Source organism: Hypanus sabinus, chromosome 16 (assembly GCF_030144855.1).
Source record: "Hypanus sabinus isolate sHypSab1 chromosome 16, sHypSab1.hap1, whole genome shotgun sequence".
Taxonomy (NCBI): Eukaryota; Metazoa; Chordata; class Chondrichthyes; order Myliobatiformes; family Dasyatidae; genus Hypanus; species Hypanus sabinus.
This window is the reverse complement of record NC_082721.1, coordinates 41,566,629-41,585,311: the sequence shown is the minus strand read 5'-3', so window position 1 is coordinate 41,585,311 and position 18,683 is coordinate 41,566,629. Positions and strand designations below refer to the sequence as shown.

General features: G+C 40.8%; 1 protein-coding gene across 16 annotated transcripts in view; it reads right to left on the bottom strand.

Moving 5' to 3' along the window:
- LOC132406245 (receptor-type tyrosine-protein phosphatase S-like) overlaps positions 1–18,683 on the bottom strand; it is a 475,477-nt gene that overhangs the window by 159,176 nt on the left and 297,618 nt on the right. For all 16 annotated transcript variants that reach the window (XM_059991616.1, XM_059991623.1, XM_059991621.1 and 13 more), the window contains 3 exons: positions 17,207–17,788; positions 10,788–10,921; positions 10,121–10,265 (listed from right to left, as the gene is read on the bottom strand). In XM_059991616.1, the coding sequence (XP_059847599.1) occupies positions 10,121–10,265; positions 10,788–10,921; positions 17,207–17,788 (861 nt within the window). The remainder of the gene's footprint in view (positions 1–10,120; positions 10,266–10,787; positions 10,922–17,206; positions 17,789–18,683) is intronic.

Genomic DNA, 18,683 nt, shown 5'->3' with positions numbered 1-18,683 from the left:
CCACCATCTGGCAGCTCTATCTTCTATGTGAACAATATACTCCTCAGATCTCCTTAAATTGAATAGAGTTTTAGAATTAGTTTTAGTAATAGAATCGAATTGAATAGACAGGACCGATTAGGGATAAAAGAGGAATCATGCGTCTGGTGTCAGAGGAGGTAGGGGAGATCCTTAATGAATACTTTGCTTCAATATTCGAAAACGAGGACGTGCTGGAACTTTTGAAAAATATTGGGACCTGACAGGATATACCCTTGCTATGGGAAGAGAGGGAAGGCATTACCTCAAGAATAGTAGCAGAAGACTGGAGGGTGGAAATGTTACTCCTTTGTTCAAGAAGGGTAATAGGGATAACCCTGGGAATTATAGACTCGTGAGTTTTACATCAGATGTGGGCAAACTGTTGGAAATAATTTTTAGAGTCAGAATTTATGAGCATTTGGAGATGCATGGCCTGATTAGGGATAGTCAGCATGGCTTTGTGAGGGACAGGTCATGTCTCACAAACCTAACTAAATTCTTCTAGAAAGTTGCAAAACAAATTAGTGAATGTAGAGCAGTGGATGTGATGTATATCGATGTGAGCAAAGTGTTCAATAAGTTCCTCCTGATAAGCATGGGAGGTTTAGGAACCAGGATAGCTTGGTTGTGTGTATTCAAAATTGGATTGCCCACAGAAGGCAAAGGGTGATAGTAGATGGCAGATATTCAGCCTGGTGGTCAATTACCAATGGTGTTCTGCAGGGGTCTTGTCTGGGTCCTCTACTATTTGTGATCATGCTAAATAAATTGGATGAGGAAGTCAAAGGGTGGGTTAGTAAGTTTGCAGATGACATAAAGATTGGTGGTATTGCGGATAGTGTAGAAGGCTGTCGTAGGTTGACTGATAGGATGCAGAGCTTGGGTGAGAAGTGGCAGATGGAGTTCAACCTGAAAAAGTGTGAAGTGATTCATTTTGGAGGATTGAAGGCAAAATACAAAGTTAATGGTAGGATTCTTAGCAGTGTGGATCTCGGGGTCTATATCAATCGATTCCTCAGATTTGTCACGTAAGTTATCAGGGTGGTTAAGAAGTTGTGTTGCCCTTTGCTAGTTGGGGCACGGAGTTCAAAAGCCTCTCACTGCTATGGTTGGAAGTTCCCACCTGCTTCCAAAAGGGAATATTTATACCAGTGCCTAAGAAGAGTAGTGTGAGCTGCCTAAGTGACTATCGCCCAGTAGCACTCACATCTATGGGGACGAAATGCCTTGAGAGGTTGATTATGGCTAGAATGAACTCCTGCCTCAGCAAGGACCTGGACCCATTGCAATTTGCCTATCACCACAATAGGTCTACAGCAGAGGCTCAATGACTCTTCACTAAATCACCTGGACGATACAAACATTTATGTCAGGATGTTGTTCATTCACTAAAGCTTAGCATTTAACATCATCATTCCCATAGCTACAATAGGCTTCAGAAACTGGTCCTCTGTACCTCCCTCTGCAAGTGGATCCTCAACTTCCCAACTGGATGACCACAATCTGTGCAGATTAGTGATAATACCTCATCCTTGCTGACACTGGTGCACCTCAGGGATGTGTGTTTAGCCCAACACTCTACTCCCTCTATACCCAAGACTGTGTGGCTATGTATTGTTAGTGGGATCTCAGATGGAGTACAGGAGTGAGATATACCAGCTTGTTGAGTGGTGTTGCAGCAACAACCTTGCACTCAGCGTCAGTAAGATGGAAGAGCTGAGTGTGGAATAAGGAAGGGTAAGACAAGGGAACACAAATTAATCCTTATAGATGGATCAGAAATGGAGAGAATGAGCAATTTCAAGTTCCTGGGTGTCAAGATCTCCGAGGATCTAACCTGGTCCCAACATATCGATGCAGATATAAAGAAGGCAAGGCTGCAGCTATATTTCATTAGGTGTGTCACCTAAAACCTTCTATAAATGTACTGTGGACAGCATTCTGACAGGTTGGTATGGAGGGAGGGGGGCATCTGCAAAGGACCGAAATAAGATACAGAAAGTTATAAAAATATTCAGCCCTATCTTGGGCACTAGCCTCCGTAGTAAGCAAGTCACCTTCAAGGAGTGGTGCCTCAGAAAGATAACATCCATTATTAAGGACACTCAGGACATGCCCTCTTCTCATTGTTACCATTGGGAAGGAGGTACAGTAGCCTGAAGGCACACACTCAGTGATTCAGGGACAACCTCTTCCCCTCTGCCATCCGATTCCTGAATGGATATTGAACCCATGAGCACTACCTCACTTTTTTAAAAATATGTATTACTTCTGTTTTTGCACTATTTTAATCTATTTAATATATATATATATAATTGATTTACTTTCTTTTTTCTTTCTATATTATCATATATTGAATTATACTGCTGCTCCTAAATTAACAAATTATATGATACATGCTGGTGACAGTAAACCTGATTCTGATGAGTCGCCAGTTAATGTTGCAGCTCTATAAAACACTGGTTAGACCGGACTCAGAGTATTGCATTTAGTTCAGGTTGCCTAATTACAGGAAGGATGTGGAAGCTTAGAGAGGGTGCAGAGGAGATTTTGCAGGATGCTGTCTGGATTGACAATTTTCATGAAGAAAATTGAGCAAACTGGGGCTTTTCTATTTTGAGGAAAGGAGGATGAAAAGTAACTTGACAAAGATGTACAAAATAATTGAGTAGACAGCTTGCATCTTTCCCCAGGGTGGGAACAGCTAATATGAGAGAGTATAATTTTAAGCAGACTGGAGGAAAATGTAGGGGAATGTCAGAGGTAGTTTTTCTACCTGAAGTTTGGGTGTGTAGCATGCCTTGCCAGGAGTGGTGGTAGAGGGCAATAAATTAGGGACGTTTAAGAGACATTTTGATAGGCACATGAATGAAAGGAAAACAGAGGGCTACATGGGAGGGAAGTATTAGATTGACCTTAGAGTAGAAAAAAAGGTCAACACAACATCATGGACCAAAGGGCCTGTAACATACTGTCCTAATCTATGCTCTATGTTCTCAATTTCTTTTCTCTCACCTTAATCCTGTGCCCTCTAGTTCAAGGCTCTCCTGTTGTGGGAAATAAATGCACTGATCAATCTTTTCTCCCCATAACTGTATAACATTCTATAAGGTCCCTCCTCAACATCCTAAGTGGGAATAAACCCAGTTTATCTAATTTCTCCTTATGATAACCATTCCAGGCACTATTTAATGACATATTACTATCTCCTTTACCCCAGCTGAAATTAAAACGTTACCAGCCCAGAACACTATGTGAAGGCAAGTGAAAGTCGAGGGACAAAAGGATCCTGACGTCAATGTTCTAACAACGATTAAGTTAACGAGCTGCTCAGACTAAACTGGAAGCAAGAGGGAAGAGTTCATCTAACTGGACTATAAAGACAATCAAAGTCAAACAGAATCTTTGCTTGCTCTGCAGTTACAAAGCAGCCCGCAGTCAGCCATAACTTGTCCCATCAATGAAGTTAAAGAGAAGAGACCAAATGCATTGAAAATCAAATTATTTTTAGAAAACACAAGAATATCTCAGTGTCATCCAGGGAGCTCAAATAGTTCATTTCCATTTGATTAAACAACAGTGTAAGGGCATCTTAAAGAATAGAATCATTAGAAGTAAATATTGGGATTAAAAATGTTTAGAAAATTTGAGTGGGCGAATTGGGTGTTATTCTTACTCTCAGGACAACAAATACAAAGCAACCAGGAGAAAGAAACTACTCAACATACTCCAGGAATTCTGGATTCATGCACAGAAAACAACTTAACACAAAGAGAAATTAAAAACCAGTCCAAACCAAAGTATATTTCATAGTACGTACCTGACATTCCTTCAAGATCTTACACTAAAGACTTCCTTTGCATGCAAAATGACCTTTTTAACCTACCCTTTCTCTCCCAGCATATCATTGGCCAAAGTAAGCAAGACCAACAGCTCTAGAACCTAGGGATCAGCAGCTTCCAGAAAGCCCACATGTAATATTCCAAAATCTACTCCCTTTGCAGGGGACTGGCAAAGCATTCCATCTTGGAACTATCAATTGCTCAAATAGATCAGTTTTAAAAGGTTTTGGTGCTTTGAAATTTAGCTTTGCTTTGTTCCAAGTCATGGCTATTGAAGACTTTGAATTGGTGCTGAAGTATTCTCTGAACAAGATTGTTGGTTACCTAGTGAATATTTGGGACAAATATTTGGGAACTGCCACTGTTGGTCTACTAATGCTCCCCTATCCTGGAAGTGATTAAAAAGGCAGAATAAGTAGGTGTTCCACTTTTCTCCCACAGTCCAAAGACTGATTGGTAGCCTCATTGGTCATTGTTAATTGTCCTGTGATTATGGTAGTGTTGAATCAGGGATGACACAGATCGAAGGGCCTACTCTGCGCTGTATCGCTAAATAAATAAACCTTTAGATATGGATTTGTGAACATTTTCAACCACATAACCACATTTTTAATATAAACTATTACTATGATAATTTGGGAGCTAGAAGGTTGGTAACAAGTCTGGACTGATTGATTTAGAGACCAAGATTTAAATCTCACAAAAACTTCAGGAGAATTTAAATTCTAGTAATAGCCAAATATGGAACTTTAAAAAATTAAGTTCAATGTCCAATAGAGATGGACAATGCATGCTGATATTCCCAACAATGTCCACATCATGAAAATAAACAGAAAATAACATTATTCAATCCATTGAACGGTATTGGTTTATCATGGTCTACATTGAGTGGGAAGTGATTTCAAATCATATCAATGCAGCTGTCAATAGCTAAATAGGTGAGAAGTGAGGAGTGATGAGATGGCATCTCATTCTTTTATCTACAGTGGTTGTTAAATCTGGCATTAAGTTACAAAGTGAATTGTGGATTTTGATCATTGCTAACGGAGATTGTCAATATATTGGAGCTTATAGACAGATTGTGGAATCACTTGTTAAACAAAGCAAAGAGTACCTGATTAGATGGAATTTATCAACAAAAGATACTTGGCAAGTGAGACTGTTTAAACAGGAGTGTCATTTTGCCTTGGTAGAATAGGCCATGTGGGATCAGAATGCCATTCCCTGTGATTGACTCAGTCATTCATTACTGTCAGTAGTAGCTCAAATGGGCCTTGTCAAGTTGTTACTGATATGAACCATCTCTGACTAAGAAAATTGCCAGAAAATACAGACTAGCCCACAGTAGAGGATGCCTGTTTTTCATACAGCTTACAGGTACAGTCAGGTTATTGAGTGAAGTTGGTTATTTGAAACAGCTTTGCTTTGTTTTGTGTCAGTAACTTGTTGACATGAAATGTTGATCATTGATATCCAATTACTGATCCAAATGAAACAGATCTACAGGTGACAATCAGATGCAAAGTTTTGGTCACCATTTGAATTTGTTTAAAGGATGCAAAAATGTAATTGTCTTTTGTGGAAAACTTAGGTTACTGGACAACTCAAAGGTTGATCATTTCAAATGTGCTCCCTAAATACACTGAAGAAGAAGAAGGTTGAAGAGTTGCTGTGTTTCTGGAGAATTCGAAGGCCAGGTTACACGAACTACTTTTTTTGCTAATGATTATTTGATGACTAAACCAACTTGGAATAAAATAGCTGTTTGGCCATTTAAATATGGAAACAGTGCCCTCTTCTTCAAATGTCTCAATACAAATTTAAAGAACATGGGTACTTGGGTGGAAACTGCTGATAGACAGAATGTGATAACAGTGAGGTCACCTGTAATTCTGTTTCAAAGCAGATCGCTTTGACAGGCAACGACCACTGGCTGGCTGGCTGTGTCAGTCTGTACTCACCTGATGCTACTGAATAAGAGTGTAAGAAAGTCCAAAACTTTTCTGTGTCTTCTTTTGAAACTACCTAAATCTCTTTCCAGATCAAACGGCGATTCCCTTTCAGTACTTTTCCAGGTCAATTTACATATAACTGATCAAAACCCAAGAAGGCGTCAAAGTGCATCTCTATATCTGAGAGACACTTTAGTACTGAAAGGGTTACAGTTGATATTCTTTTCAGTTTAATGGATTCCTTAGGCAAGTTTATTATTTTGCTGGGTCTGTTTTCTTACTCGCTGCTTAATGAGTATTGCATACACTCAGAGTGATCTACATAAACATGCTCATGTGCAAATACGTTGTGCTCTTCTCAGGGCATACATACGTGTGTGAGTGTGGGTGTACATTGCCTCGGTGTGTTTACTGATACACTTACAAATCTGGGTCCATGAAAATAAAGTTCCAAGCGCATCTGAGCATCTGCACGTGTAAACATTCACACTTTTCCCGGCATGTGGATAGACAACATGGTCAGTGAACTGGAAGTGACAAGTCCAAGCAGTGAAGTTTTAATAGGCCAACCCCGTATGTCATATCCTGAGCTCAATCAGACCATAACAGTCTCTTCGAATCAGTGCCAGGTAATCAGAGCCAGAGACACAAGATCATGAATGAGGATGTTGGGAAAAGACCACCAACTGATCACTGATGACCAACTTAGGTCAGGTTCCAAAAAGTAGCTGGAACCTGCTCAAGAAGCCTCTCCCCACCTCCACTTTAAATAATAAGGTGGATCCAGGTGTGCCAATGACAGGAGCTACTCAGAACAGAGTGACCTGTCTTCATTGTCTGGCTAATGTCACCATCTCAGCCAGAAACTGAGGTGCAAGGGTGGATGCTGATGACTGATGCCCGGTCAATTTTTTAAAGAAAGCAATTTGACCCAGGAATAGTGCCAGTAGCATCCAGACCAAATAAAGTGGTATTCAGATGCACAGCATTGGAGAAGCCCATATTAGTTGGGTAGTAGGCACTAAGCAATTCACAATACATCTGTTGTGTTTTACGTATCAGAAAAGCTCTTTATAATTGAGAAGTCCAAGGCAATGATCTCTTGGGAATGCTTTACAGTGCCGGTTTGGGGCAGATTGGGGCAGCACAGTGACACAGCCTGTACAGCTGCTGCCTCACAGCAACTCAGCCAGTGACCAGGGATCCATCCTCACCTCCAGTGTTATGCATGGAGTTTATGTATTCTCCCTGGATTTCCTCTGGGTGCTCCGGATTCAAAAACTGTGCAGATTGGTAGAGTAAATTGCTCATGAATCTAGAGGAGTGGTAGAATTTAGGGGAGGTTATGGGAGAATGGGGAGAATAAAATGGGTCAGGGTAGGAATTTTGTAATTATGTGTTTGATGGTCAGCACAGACTCTGGGCTGAAGGACCTGTTTTTTCTTTGCTATTAAAAGCAATAATCACAGCAAAAAAAAGTTTAGCATATGAGCAAATGGGTCTATTCTGTATGCTGTTATTGGATTAGCAAGAATTTCTCATTCTGCATATTAACATGTATCATTTGTAATACCATACTCAAACAAGGAGGCAGATAGATAGAAGGTGTATGATTTGAAATGGACCTTTATTGCACTTACAAAAAAAAGGCATAATAATTATAATATTCAGGCAAAGAATCTGAGCTATTGCAATCAATTTGAAATTGACATTGATGGAGTGGCATGTTAAGACAGGTTTCAGTCCTGCAGTAATGAATGTTGCATGTGAAACTTTCAGAAAAGATGGAGTGCCTATCACACTAAGCAGTTTCTGATCGATTTCAAAAGCTTACAGAAATATCAAAAACATTACAGAATGAGGCTTGTGTTTCACGTTGTTCTTCGCAGTTTGTTAATGACAGAAGGTAGATGTATGATGGAGTGTTGGCTCATTTTGAAATTGTTTGTAAACCATGCAGATTAGTAGAAATTTATCCTCAATCATGTAAGCAATATGAACAGTGTATTCTTGGAGAATGATGGCATGAATCAAATTTCTGGCTCATCAATAAATTGAAAAAAATTAAGTTTGAAATTCTTGAATGGCCTGCTGGGGTTCTGGACAGTAAAACGTCAGCCTTAACTGCATCATTCCTATTAGCACGAGTAAAGTTGATATCTGAATGGCAGTTGGATCTACACCAGAATAATTTGAAGAAAAAAAATAAGAAAAGCTTAAATGTTAAATGCATTTATGTTGGAACTGGTCTTGAGTCTGTGACAGACAACATGATTGCCAACTTAAGAGGAAGAGAGAACTATGTTATTATGCAAACTGGAAGTTGATGTGCAGCAAGAGAATATGTAAGTGGATCAGAATTAACATACATTAAAAAAGCCACAATTAGCTGATGCTAGACAATATCACATTTATATACGGTAAGAATCCATTAAACTAAAAATGAATATTAGTTCAATCTCAATTAATGTGACTTCTCTATTTTTATCCAGTCCAGTCCAGTCCATTGCAAAGCTTGCATTGGTGGTCCACCAACTAGCAGATGCCAGCAAATAGGAACCTTACCAGAAAATGGTTAGTAATACATTGCAAATTGTATTGTTAACATAATTCACCCATTGGTGCCCCAAATGGCTCATTCATTAATGAAGACATACCATAGGAAATATCAAAACACATCACATATCTCACTCCCTGCTCATTATCATAGCACAACCAAACCCAATTGGATTCTTCCTCAATGTAAAAGTGAATGAACTTATTCAATCCATTGATATTAATATTTATCCCCCCTTCCCATCTCTTGCAAACAGCAATGTCTCTTACTTCTCGTTAAAGGATTCCTCCTACAGGAACTAACCAGCAGAGGCTTTTCCATCTCTTTCTCATCACAATCACAGATAGATATCTTTCAAGTTTCACTAACTTTGTTCAAACCTATCTCACATCTTGCTTTCTCCCAGTCAACACCCCATCCCACAGGATTCAATACTGAACTGCTCTTCACCTCCCCCCTCCCAAACAAACTTTTAAGGAATTTTCTGAGTCTTCATATTCACAACTTAGTGAGTAGCTAGTTGTGCATCATCAAAATTGATGGGTCCATTGCACCCCAACCTACAACTTACACAGTGATATCCTTACATTCAGATCCTCTTAAACAGAAGCACACGCATTCAATGTTCTGTATTCTTCTCCAGTTAAAATCAGAGATCCAATTCAAATCTCATTCCCTGGCACTGCATTGGTTCAATTTCAACACCTCACCCTTTTTTTTTGAAGATTATTTTTTGAATGTGCATGTCATTGTGACAATGAGCATTTATCATTAATTTCTTGTTCTCTTAAGAAGTTGGTATTGAAATGCCTTGTTAAGCTGTTACAGTGGTGAAAATACTCCAACAACGTTGATAGGCTGGGAGTTCCGTGATTTGTATCCAGGGCTACTAAAGGGATGGTTATCTAAGCTCAAGTCATGATGCTGTGTGAATTGCAAGGTAAGATTGCGTTCCCTCTGCTAGTGCCCTCGGCCTTCTAAGTTGCAGAGGTCAGGGATTTGAAAAATGCCTTGTAATCAAGTCCTCCAACTGATGATTCTACTCCAAACTCATATTCTTAGCAAACAATTATGGTGCTCCGTGCAGAATGCAGACACATTATAAGCTGTTAGATGCAAATTAAAAAGGAGTTCTATAAAGTTACATGAAGTGTTGGAACTACGTTCTCTGAAATGGAGAACATTGCTTCAGAAGGTGTCCCCACCCTGGGTACTTATTTTACCTTTGCAATAGAATTATACCTGGAAGCAAATATTTTGGCAAGAGGCAAGGGAGGAGGGAGATTAGACTTTTCTCTGGATGATAACAAGGCATGTCAATAAGCAACTTTCATCATGTTCACTTTACAGATATGGCCCTGCACCCCTCCCTCATTCTATGCTAGGTACTGTCGGATTGTAACATTTCCAATGATTAACGTTGCAGACCACTTGAGTGAGGTAATTAGAAAAGTGCCAAGATGTGAGGAATTGTGTAGTGTAGATCACTGCCCATTGTAAATTGGGTGCACTCTGAATGAAGAATTTTCTATTTTAAGCCCTCAGAAAGGGAATACATTGATCCCACCTATTTGTGTTATACTCAATGTCCCACACAGATTTTTTTTTTGTTTCAATTAGGGTGGACACTCTAAAGTAATCCCTAGTAAGTAGATCTTTTGACGGGAATTTTTGTCTAGCTGTTTCCAAGAATCTCAATACCCTTTACTCTGGCAGTGTTTGAAAGATGAACATGGAATGAAACCTACTGGCCTGGAGGGTCTGTGCAGAGATCTCGGAGGTGAAAACGCCAAGGCCATGCGTGGAGCGTGCAGCCAACCAGAAGTAGTACAGAGTGTTGGGACGGAGCCCAGTCACGGTATATGATGTGCTTGGCTGAAACGTTATCACTTCCTGTGGAAACATGTCCATAAACATTTTATGTTAAGCCAAGAAAAATTTCAGCAACATTTAAGATCCAGATGTTAATAGAGCACCTGTGGTATTGCATACTATATGAAGTAATGTAGAGCATAGTGTTCTGCTATCACAGGTATGCACCCATTTGAGAAAATACCAGTTGTATTTTGGCTTGCTTTAGCTTTATAAATGTCATTAAGATTTAACATTTCTTCCTTACACTCAAGTACACACATATCAGTTTTGTTCCCTACTTGTCTGCACCCATTTTATTGTACCATTTTCTGCTAGGTAGAGTATTTGCTTGTTCTTAAAGCGAAATGAAGGAAGATGGGAAGAGCTCTCATGGCACAAAACTAGTGAAAACTATCTCCTTCTGTGTGAGAATTCTCCGTAAAAGATAGTGTGTGCCGCCTGAGGGACAGGAAGTGGAGAAAAAAGTGTGTTGACAATTACTGTGATCTAACTGACCCTGCTTCAGACTTGGTGAATGCTAAAGATGGAAAATGTTCGCACCTCCTTTCCCAGTTCTTCATCACGGTAGAACAAGTCATAATCAATGATGTCATCCTGTCTGGGTGCAGTCCACTGTAATTCAATGCTTGTCTCAGATTTAGGAGTGGCTCTGAAGTTGATTGGTTGTCCAGGAACTGAAAGAAAAGGTCAAGATAATCAGGCCAATACTGAAGTGTAGCTTTTCTGCGATCTGTTGGTATGTCTGTTGCATAGAAGCAAAATATGCACATTGATATTTTGAACAGGACCTCCAATTTTGTATCACTACATCACAATCTACTGTTGAGAGGTTCCTCATCAATTGTTTCTCTTAACTTAAGAGGAAGCTAACTTTTTGCCTCATCCCTTCTCCATCACGTCCAAATGGTCTTTGGGAGTGAGTATTTTATATTTTATACAGAAAATACATACCATAAGTGAGGACACTGGGCACGATAGTCACTCAGTGCCATGGCAGAGTTGCAGAAACATAAGCAACGCAAATCAAAATCAATCCTGTCCAGACCTAGTGAAGGTTATGGATATGCTGCCATTTATCATTTATGTGCATATATTTGAAAAAAGAAACTTTGGTTTCATGGTTAATTATTATTATTGTCACAATACCAAAATACAGTTTAAGGTTTTCCTTGTATGACATCTGTAAGTTCTGCATTAAACCCTTTTTAACAGAATAAATTAGGAAAGATTTGCAAGTAGATGTTGAGGTGTATGAACGATGAGGTGCTCACACTCATTGGTGTTCAGCCTTCCATTTCATCCCAGCTTAAATCCTGGTTTATGCACTTACACAGTACTCATTCATTTATTTCCTGAATGCACGGTAACAAGTTTACAACATTTCAGCACATTATTGAGAACGAGCAGAAAGTGAATCTGCAGCGATTCCATCATGGAAAGCACCATGTTCTCACCAAGCAGCATGAGTACCACTGAGAGAAAATTGTAGTGACAGAGGGAGAATAATAACACCTCTTAATTTCCCAGTGCACAATTACCAGATCCACTGTCAGGTCTTGAATTGTCTGACAGCTTCTCAACGGAACAATCCAAATAACATTTCAATAGGGAGGGAATGTGTTCTTATAGCACCACTAACATGGAGGTCTAATTGCCAACCTAAAACAGCACCTTCCACTGAAACCACAATCGAGGAAACACACTGTCTTGGTAGAGTTTTCCCTTTGAAATGATACAGATGACATTTCCAACAAGCTTTTTTTCTCTCTCTCTCCAATGCACTGCTTTACAATTACTCTTGCTACTGCTGCCTTTGTGAAGAGGCAGTGATTTGTAACAGCAGTTTGTGGCAGTATTGATTGCTTCTCAAGAAATGGCTGGCAGATAACAGGCAGCAACCCGGACGAGAGTCTGACTTGTACTCAATAGCGTAGGTCAGAATGAGATGACATGACATCCCACACCAAACTTAATGATGCAAATCTAATTTAATGCTAAACAGTTGAAGGGGGAAGGGAATTCTTCAACATTCTGTTGTGCAGATAGTGTAATGAAACCTATACCATACCATATCATGTTGTGAGCTTGCTATTTCGTTAACATTGATAGCTTGTGTTATGTCAAAGAACAGGCAAGGTCACTGAGATGATCTTGTAACCATATCAGATTGTGATAAAGTGTTTCCACACCCTTTAGATCACCACTATCTTGCTGAAGATCAGGTGGGTGTCCATAGGTAACATCTTAACTACCTTAAAGTTATTGAAAAGCAGAAAAAATGCAGATGCTGGAAATCTAAAATTAAAATAGAAATCGCTGGAAAGATTCAGCAGGTCGGGCAGCAACTGTGGAGAGAGATACATGAAGGGACACTGAGTACTATGAGGTTTGTTTGTGCAGTAGCTGAAGGTTCATCACTGGGTGGCTCAGGGGTGCAGGAAGTAGAGCTACTTCTACACAGCTCCAGTGGCTCATGTCCAGTCCTGTGCTGCCCGGATTGAATTTGCTTTTGTCCCCATGACTGCTCCAGTTTCCTCCCATGCAAGTTTGGAGATTAATTGTCTGCTCTAAATTACTCATGGTGTAGTAGGTGGAAGGAGAGTTTGTGGGCATGTGAGAGAGAGAGAATAGAGCACAGGGAACTAAGTGAGGGAATAAGATTGGTGGGATTACACTGACAGCTGGCATTGACTGAATGGGCTGACTGGCCTTATTTTATAATATAAATGTGAAATATGAAATAAATTGCACTGACATGGGCAAAATTATTACCTACAAAATAGCGTGCCTTATAGAATCTGATGAATTCAAAATCGCAGGGCAACCCTTCTACTTCTTGGTACAGTTACACATCGGAAAAATTTATATTTGGGTGTATATTAGCAACACTTTCAGTTTGACATTTCTTTTCCAACCTCAGCTTCTTGAAAATGATTGGCTGCTGACAAGCTTAGCCAGTTCTCTTTACAAGGAAAACTGAGGTTAGAGATAAAGTGACCACCCATACTCCCTCACCCCAGATCAAGGTGGAAGTCTGGCATCTTCGTGATCCCCCCCCACCCCCCGGTACAGCTAATCACTGATTAAGCTTAATAAGCCACTGGGCAACCTCAACAACTTAAATGTGGAGTGGCAGCCTCTGAACGAGCACAAATAGCTCAGGGAAAGTGGAATAGCATTAATATTCCAGTTTCATGCTTCACATCTATGAATGAGTGCTCTCCATAACCCGACTTGAAGCTTTAAAAATCTTTCATGTCGCCTACTCCCTCTCTCTTCCTTCTCTATTTTTTTTTATCTACCCAGTTCTTCCTACACTCAACCCATCCCCCCAGAACCCCATCGCCCTGTTTTTTTCCCATCCTCTGTCTACTCTATTGGCCCATTAGCCACACTCTGGGTCCTTTTTCCCTGTTATTTCCATCTGTCCAGCTCACCTCCCTTATTTGGTTTCATGTTCCACTTCCCTTTCCTTCCATATTCCATCATCTTCAGGCCCTTGTTCCCTCCACCTATCACCTCTCAGCTTCTGTCGCTATTTCCACTTTCCCTTCCTCCATTTCCCTATTATGCTTCCTCACCTGGATCCACCCAACACAAACCAGCTTTTGTTTCAACCCTTAAACCCACCTCTTTATACTGGATGTCACCCCTTTATCAACCCAAAACATCGACTGCCCATCTCCCACACAGATGCTGCCTGTACTGCTGATTTCCTTCAGCAGTCTGTTTAATGCTCCAGATCACAGCAGTCTCTTGATTCTCTACATAAAAAAGTACTTCCCTGGGTTTTGCGCAGGAACTTCTCCACCACTGAGCACCAGCAGAAAGTAGACATCACTGGACCAAATCAATGAACAATCTTCCCTTTCCACATTACTAACAATAATTCACTCTCAGAAGGAGGTGACTGTGCTAGACAGAGTGCAGAGGAGATGCATTGGAGAACTTTAGTTATGGAGAGAATTTGGACTTATTAATTTAAAAGAAAAGGCCCTTCCGGCTCAGTGAGCCACACTGCCCGCCAATCCACCTATTTAACTCTAGCCTAATCACAGGACAATTTACAATGACCAATTAATCTACTAATGTCTTTGGAATGTGTGACAATTTACAATGACCAATTAATCTACTAATGTCTTTGGAATGTGAGAGGAAACTGGTGCACCCAGAGGAAACCACGCACTCATGGGTAAGCTAGGCTTAATTTCCCTGGAATGAAGGAGGCTGAGAAGTGGCCTGATATAAGTTTACGCTCATTGACTTTATTTGTTACCTCCTGTACCTAACAAAGTGCATGTTCGTGGTCTTCTGCTGCTGTGGTCCATCCACTTCAAGGATTGATGTATTGCATGTTCAGAGATGCTCTGCTGTGCACCACTGTTGTAACGCATGGTAATTGGAGTTACTGTTACCTTCCTGTCAGCTTGAACCTCTAACCCAGTGATGTCAAACTCAAGGCCCGCAGGCCATATCCGGCCCGGCGTACAATTATATCCGGCCCACGAGATCATTTTAGATAGATCTATTATTTTAATTATTAATGGCCCAGCGATATGAAGCCTATGATTGTAAGTTAATACCAATCATAAAAATAATGCTTGCTCAGCAGTCTTCTTCATAAGAAACGGAATTTGTGAAGTGAAACACTTTGTAGTTATAGCAGAGACTGAGACACATGAGAACAGGCTGAGAAAACGGAGGCAATGAAAGCTGCGTTCGCACGTGCCCGACTGATCCGGCCCGCATGAAGCTGCATTTTGCCCAACCCGGCCCGTGACCTAAAATGTGTTTGACACCCCTGCTCTAACCTCTCTCATTAGCCATGCATTTTCAGCCCTGGAACCGTTGGGTGTTTTTGTTTTGCACCATTCCCTGTAATTCTAGAGACAACTGTGTGTGAAAATCCCAGGAAATCAGCAGTTTTTGAGATGCTCTGATGGCCCCGTTCGGCACCATCAATCATTCCACTGTTAAATTCACTTAGAGCGCATTTCTACCCCATTCTGATGTTTGTCCTGAACAACAAATGAGCCTTTTGACCATGCCTGCATGCTTTTATGCATTGATTCGCTGCTACATGATTGGCTGATTAGATAGTTGCATTACCAAGCAGGTGTACAGGTTTACCTAGTAAAGCAGCCACTGAATGTATAAGAACACGACAGACATAGATGGCCTTTTCTGATTGGCTGTTAGTGAACCACAAGGGTCACGGTTGGGACTGCTTCTTTTCAATCTATATGCCAATGTTTTGAATGATGGAAGTGTATGGTCATGCAGTTTGGTAGAAGGAATAAAGGCATAGTACTTTCTAAATGGGGAGCAAGTTCAGAATCAGAGGTGTAAAGGAATTTGGGATTCTTCATGCAAGATTCCCTAATGATTAACTTGTAGTCTGAGTTGTTTGTAAAGAAGGCAAATGCAATTTTAACATTAATTTTGAGAGGACTAGAATATAAAAGCAAGGATGTAATGCTGAGGCTTTGGTCAGACTGCACTTGGGAGTATTGTAAGCAGTTTTGGACAGCTTATTTAAGAAAGAATGTGCTAGCATTGGAGATGGTCCAGAGGAGGATTACCAGAATGATCCCAAAAATAAAAGAGTTAATGCATGAGGAACATATCTTGGCTTTAGGCCTGTACTTGCTGGAGTTTAGGAGAATGAGGTTATTTCCTATAGTGGGAGGGGGTGGGGGGGGGGGTCCAGGACCAGAGAGCACAACCTCAGAATACAAGGATGTCCCTTTAGAACAGAGATGAGGAAGGTGGTAAATGCGTGGATTGCATGAATGTCTGTGAAGGCCAAGTCATTGGGTATATTTAACGCAGAGGTTGATGGGTTCTTGATTAGTAAGGACATCAAAGGTTTCTGGGAGGAGAATGGGGTTGAGAATGGAGAGAGAATGGCAGGCAATACTAGATGAGCTGAATGTCTTAATTCTGCTGTATGTCTTATGGTCTTGTAAGTAGTATAGCTCATTGAAATCTTTTATTTTTCCCATAGTTAAGGGACATTATAAACAAGAAAGGAAATGCTAAAGGTGAGAGGAATGAATCTGAAAGTATTTTTCAAGGGTTGGAGTGTAGTTGATATCTTAAATGTGTTATCAGATACAATTACTACATTTAGGAGGCATTTAGACAGTCACGTAAATAGGCAAGGCATAGAAGGATGTGGTTCAAATAGAGGCAAATGGGATTAGTGAAAATGGATGAAAGGTTGTGCATAGATGATGGGCTGAAGGGTCATTTCATGCTGTATGACTGTGACTCGAATAAGCTTTACTATTAATACCTGGTCTGCTATGCAAATATACCTCCTGTTGCCTGAGGAAAGCAGACAGCCCACCTACCCTGCACATTCTCTCTCCTCCTTTCACCCATTGGGCAGAAGATACAAAAGACTGAAAGCACTTACCACCAGGCTCAAGGACACCTTCTACCCCATGGTTACCAGACTCTTGACCACACTTCTTGTATGGTAAGATGGGTTCCTGACTTCACAGTCTACCTTGTTCTGATCTTGCACTGCACTTTCCCCGCAGCTGTCACACTTTATTCTGCATTATTATTGTTTTACCTTATTCTTCCTCCGTGCACTGTGTAATGATTTGATCTGTATGTAAGACAAGCTTTTCAGTGTATCTTGTACATGTGGCAATAATAAGCCAACACCAAATACCAATATCCTCTCACTTTTCCAGAGATGACCAGTTGATTCACTGTCCCGAATGGAAACAACAGAGCTGTCCACCTTGGGAATGCTTATTAAATGGTTAATGACTGCAACTAGAAAATAGAAAACACACTCTGGGAAACTTATACGAATGACAGGAACACGGCATATTGCGTGGGGATCTCGATATGACGTTAAGACCCACGGTCCATCAGTTTGATATTGAAAAGCACCCAAAGACCTTCAAGGGTATTGTGCAACTGCTTGCCGAGCAACTCACCTCCTTGCTGAGTTTTGACCTGAATCTCAGGCGAGAGTGGACCATCCCCAACAGAGGTGAAAGCCAAGACCTTGACGCTGTATGTTGTCTGTGGTATCAAGCTGGCCACAGTTGTCAGGAGGCTGTCATCAAGGTTCTGCTTCTGCCAGTTACTCACAGGCTGGAGGGGCTCCATTGTGTAGTAGACCCGGTACCCCCGGATTTGTCCGTTCGGCTCTTCGGGCTCCTCCCACTGAATCAGCATGGTCGTCGCGCTCAGCATCCGTGCTTGGACATTCCGTGGAGAGCTGGAGGGCACCTGCTCACCAGTCCTAGTCTCCACTATTTCACTGGGTGGGCCCTGACCAATGGAATTGACAGCAGATATTTTAAACTCATAATCAGAGTAAGGGCTCAGTCCGCCGATGCTATAGCGAAGGGTCTGGATGCCGTCAATGGTCTGGTAGAGGACTTCAGAATTCTTGGGCCTGTATTCAATAATATAGTAATTGATTGGGTCTGGATTGCCGGAATCCCATGTTAGCGTCACACTGGTGGCAGTTGTCTCCACTACAATCGGAGTTCCAGGGGGCTTTGGTAGTGCTGTAAGCATCAATAGTTAGACACACTGGTTAAAATATCCTTGAGAAGTCTGATGCATTATTTCACAGTCCAACCCTTCCCCACGGAGAATCAGTGTAATCTTTGAATCTACGAATGACCGCTGGTTTTTAATCAGAAACTTATTACTTAAATCCTATTCCTGAGCTTTAAGCACAGAACCCAGACTTATTTCTATTCTGGTAATGTTTGTGTGCAAAACTGGTGGAAGTGTTGTCTTCAGGCCAAATTTTAAGGAATGTCACTTGCCCTCTCATGGCACTGTTTTGAAGCATTTGGGAAATATCCTGGAATGTTTGATCAATATCTTCTATTCCAGCATCACAAAAATATATTATACAGCTCACTATGGTTATTAAATTTGACTACTCCAATTACCAATAACTCTCTCTTTCTGTCTATCTATCAGAACTGGAAATTTTTGCTACAAGATGGCTATCTGTGATATTGGTTCACTTTCACTTTCTTTCCATTTCCAGAAATCCAATTTGCAACACCTCAGACTTCCTTAAACCCTTTAACTGTCCTGTTAACAAATCACCCCGTGGCAACTCTGACCACACTCCATCAGTGATATTTCCTATGTCCTATCCATCTCTGGATCCTTCCCCATGACCCTTACCAGCAACTTAAAATTAACTTTTTCACTTTCTTTCATGGTTCTGATGAAGGGATCTTCAATTTGAAACCTTATCTCATTTACCCTACTGCAGATGCTGCCTGACTGGCTGAATGTTTACTTGATTTGATTTGAAATGCCTGTGTCTCAAATGGCTTCTTGCTTCCCAATGACTGTACTTCCAAAATAATTCAGTCACTTTTAACTGTTTTGGAGTGTCTTGCAATGGTCATGGGAGGCAAGCTACACAAATGCCTT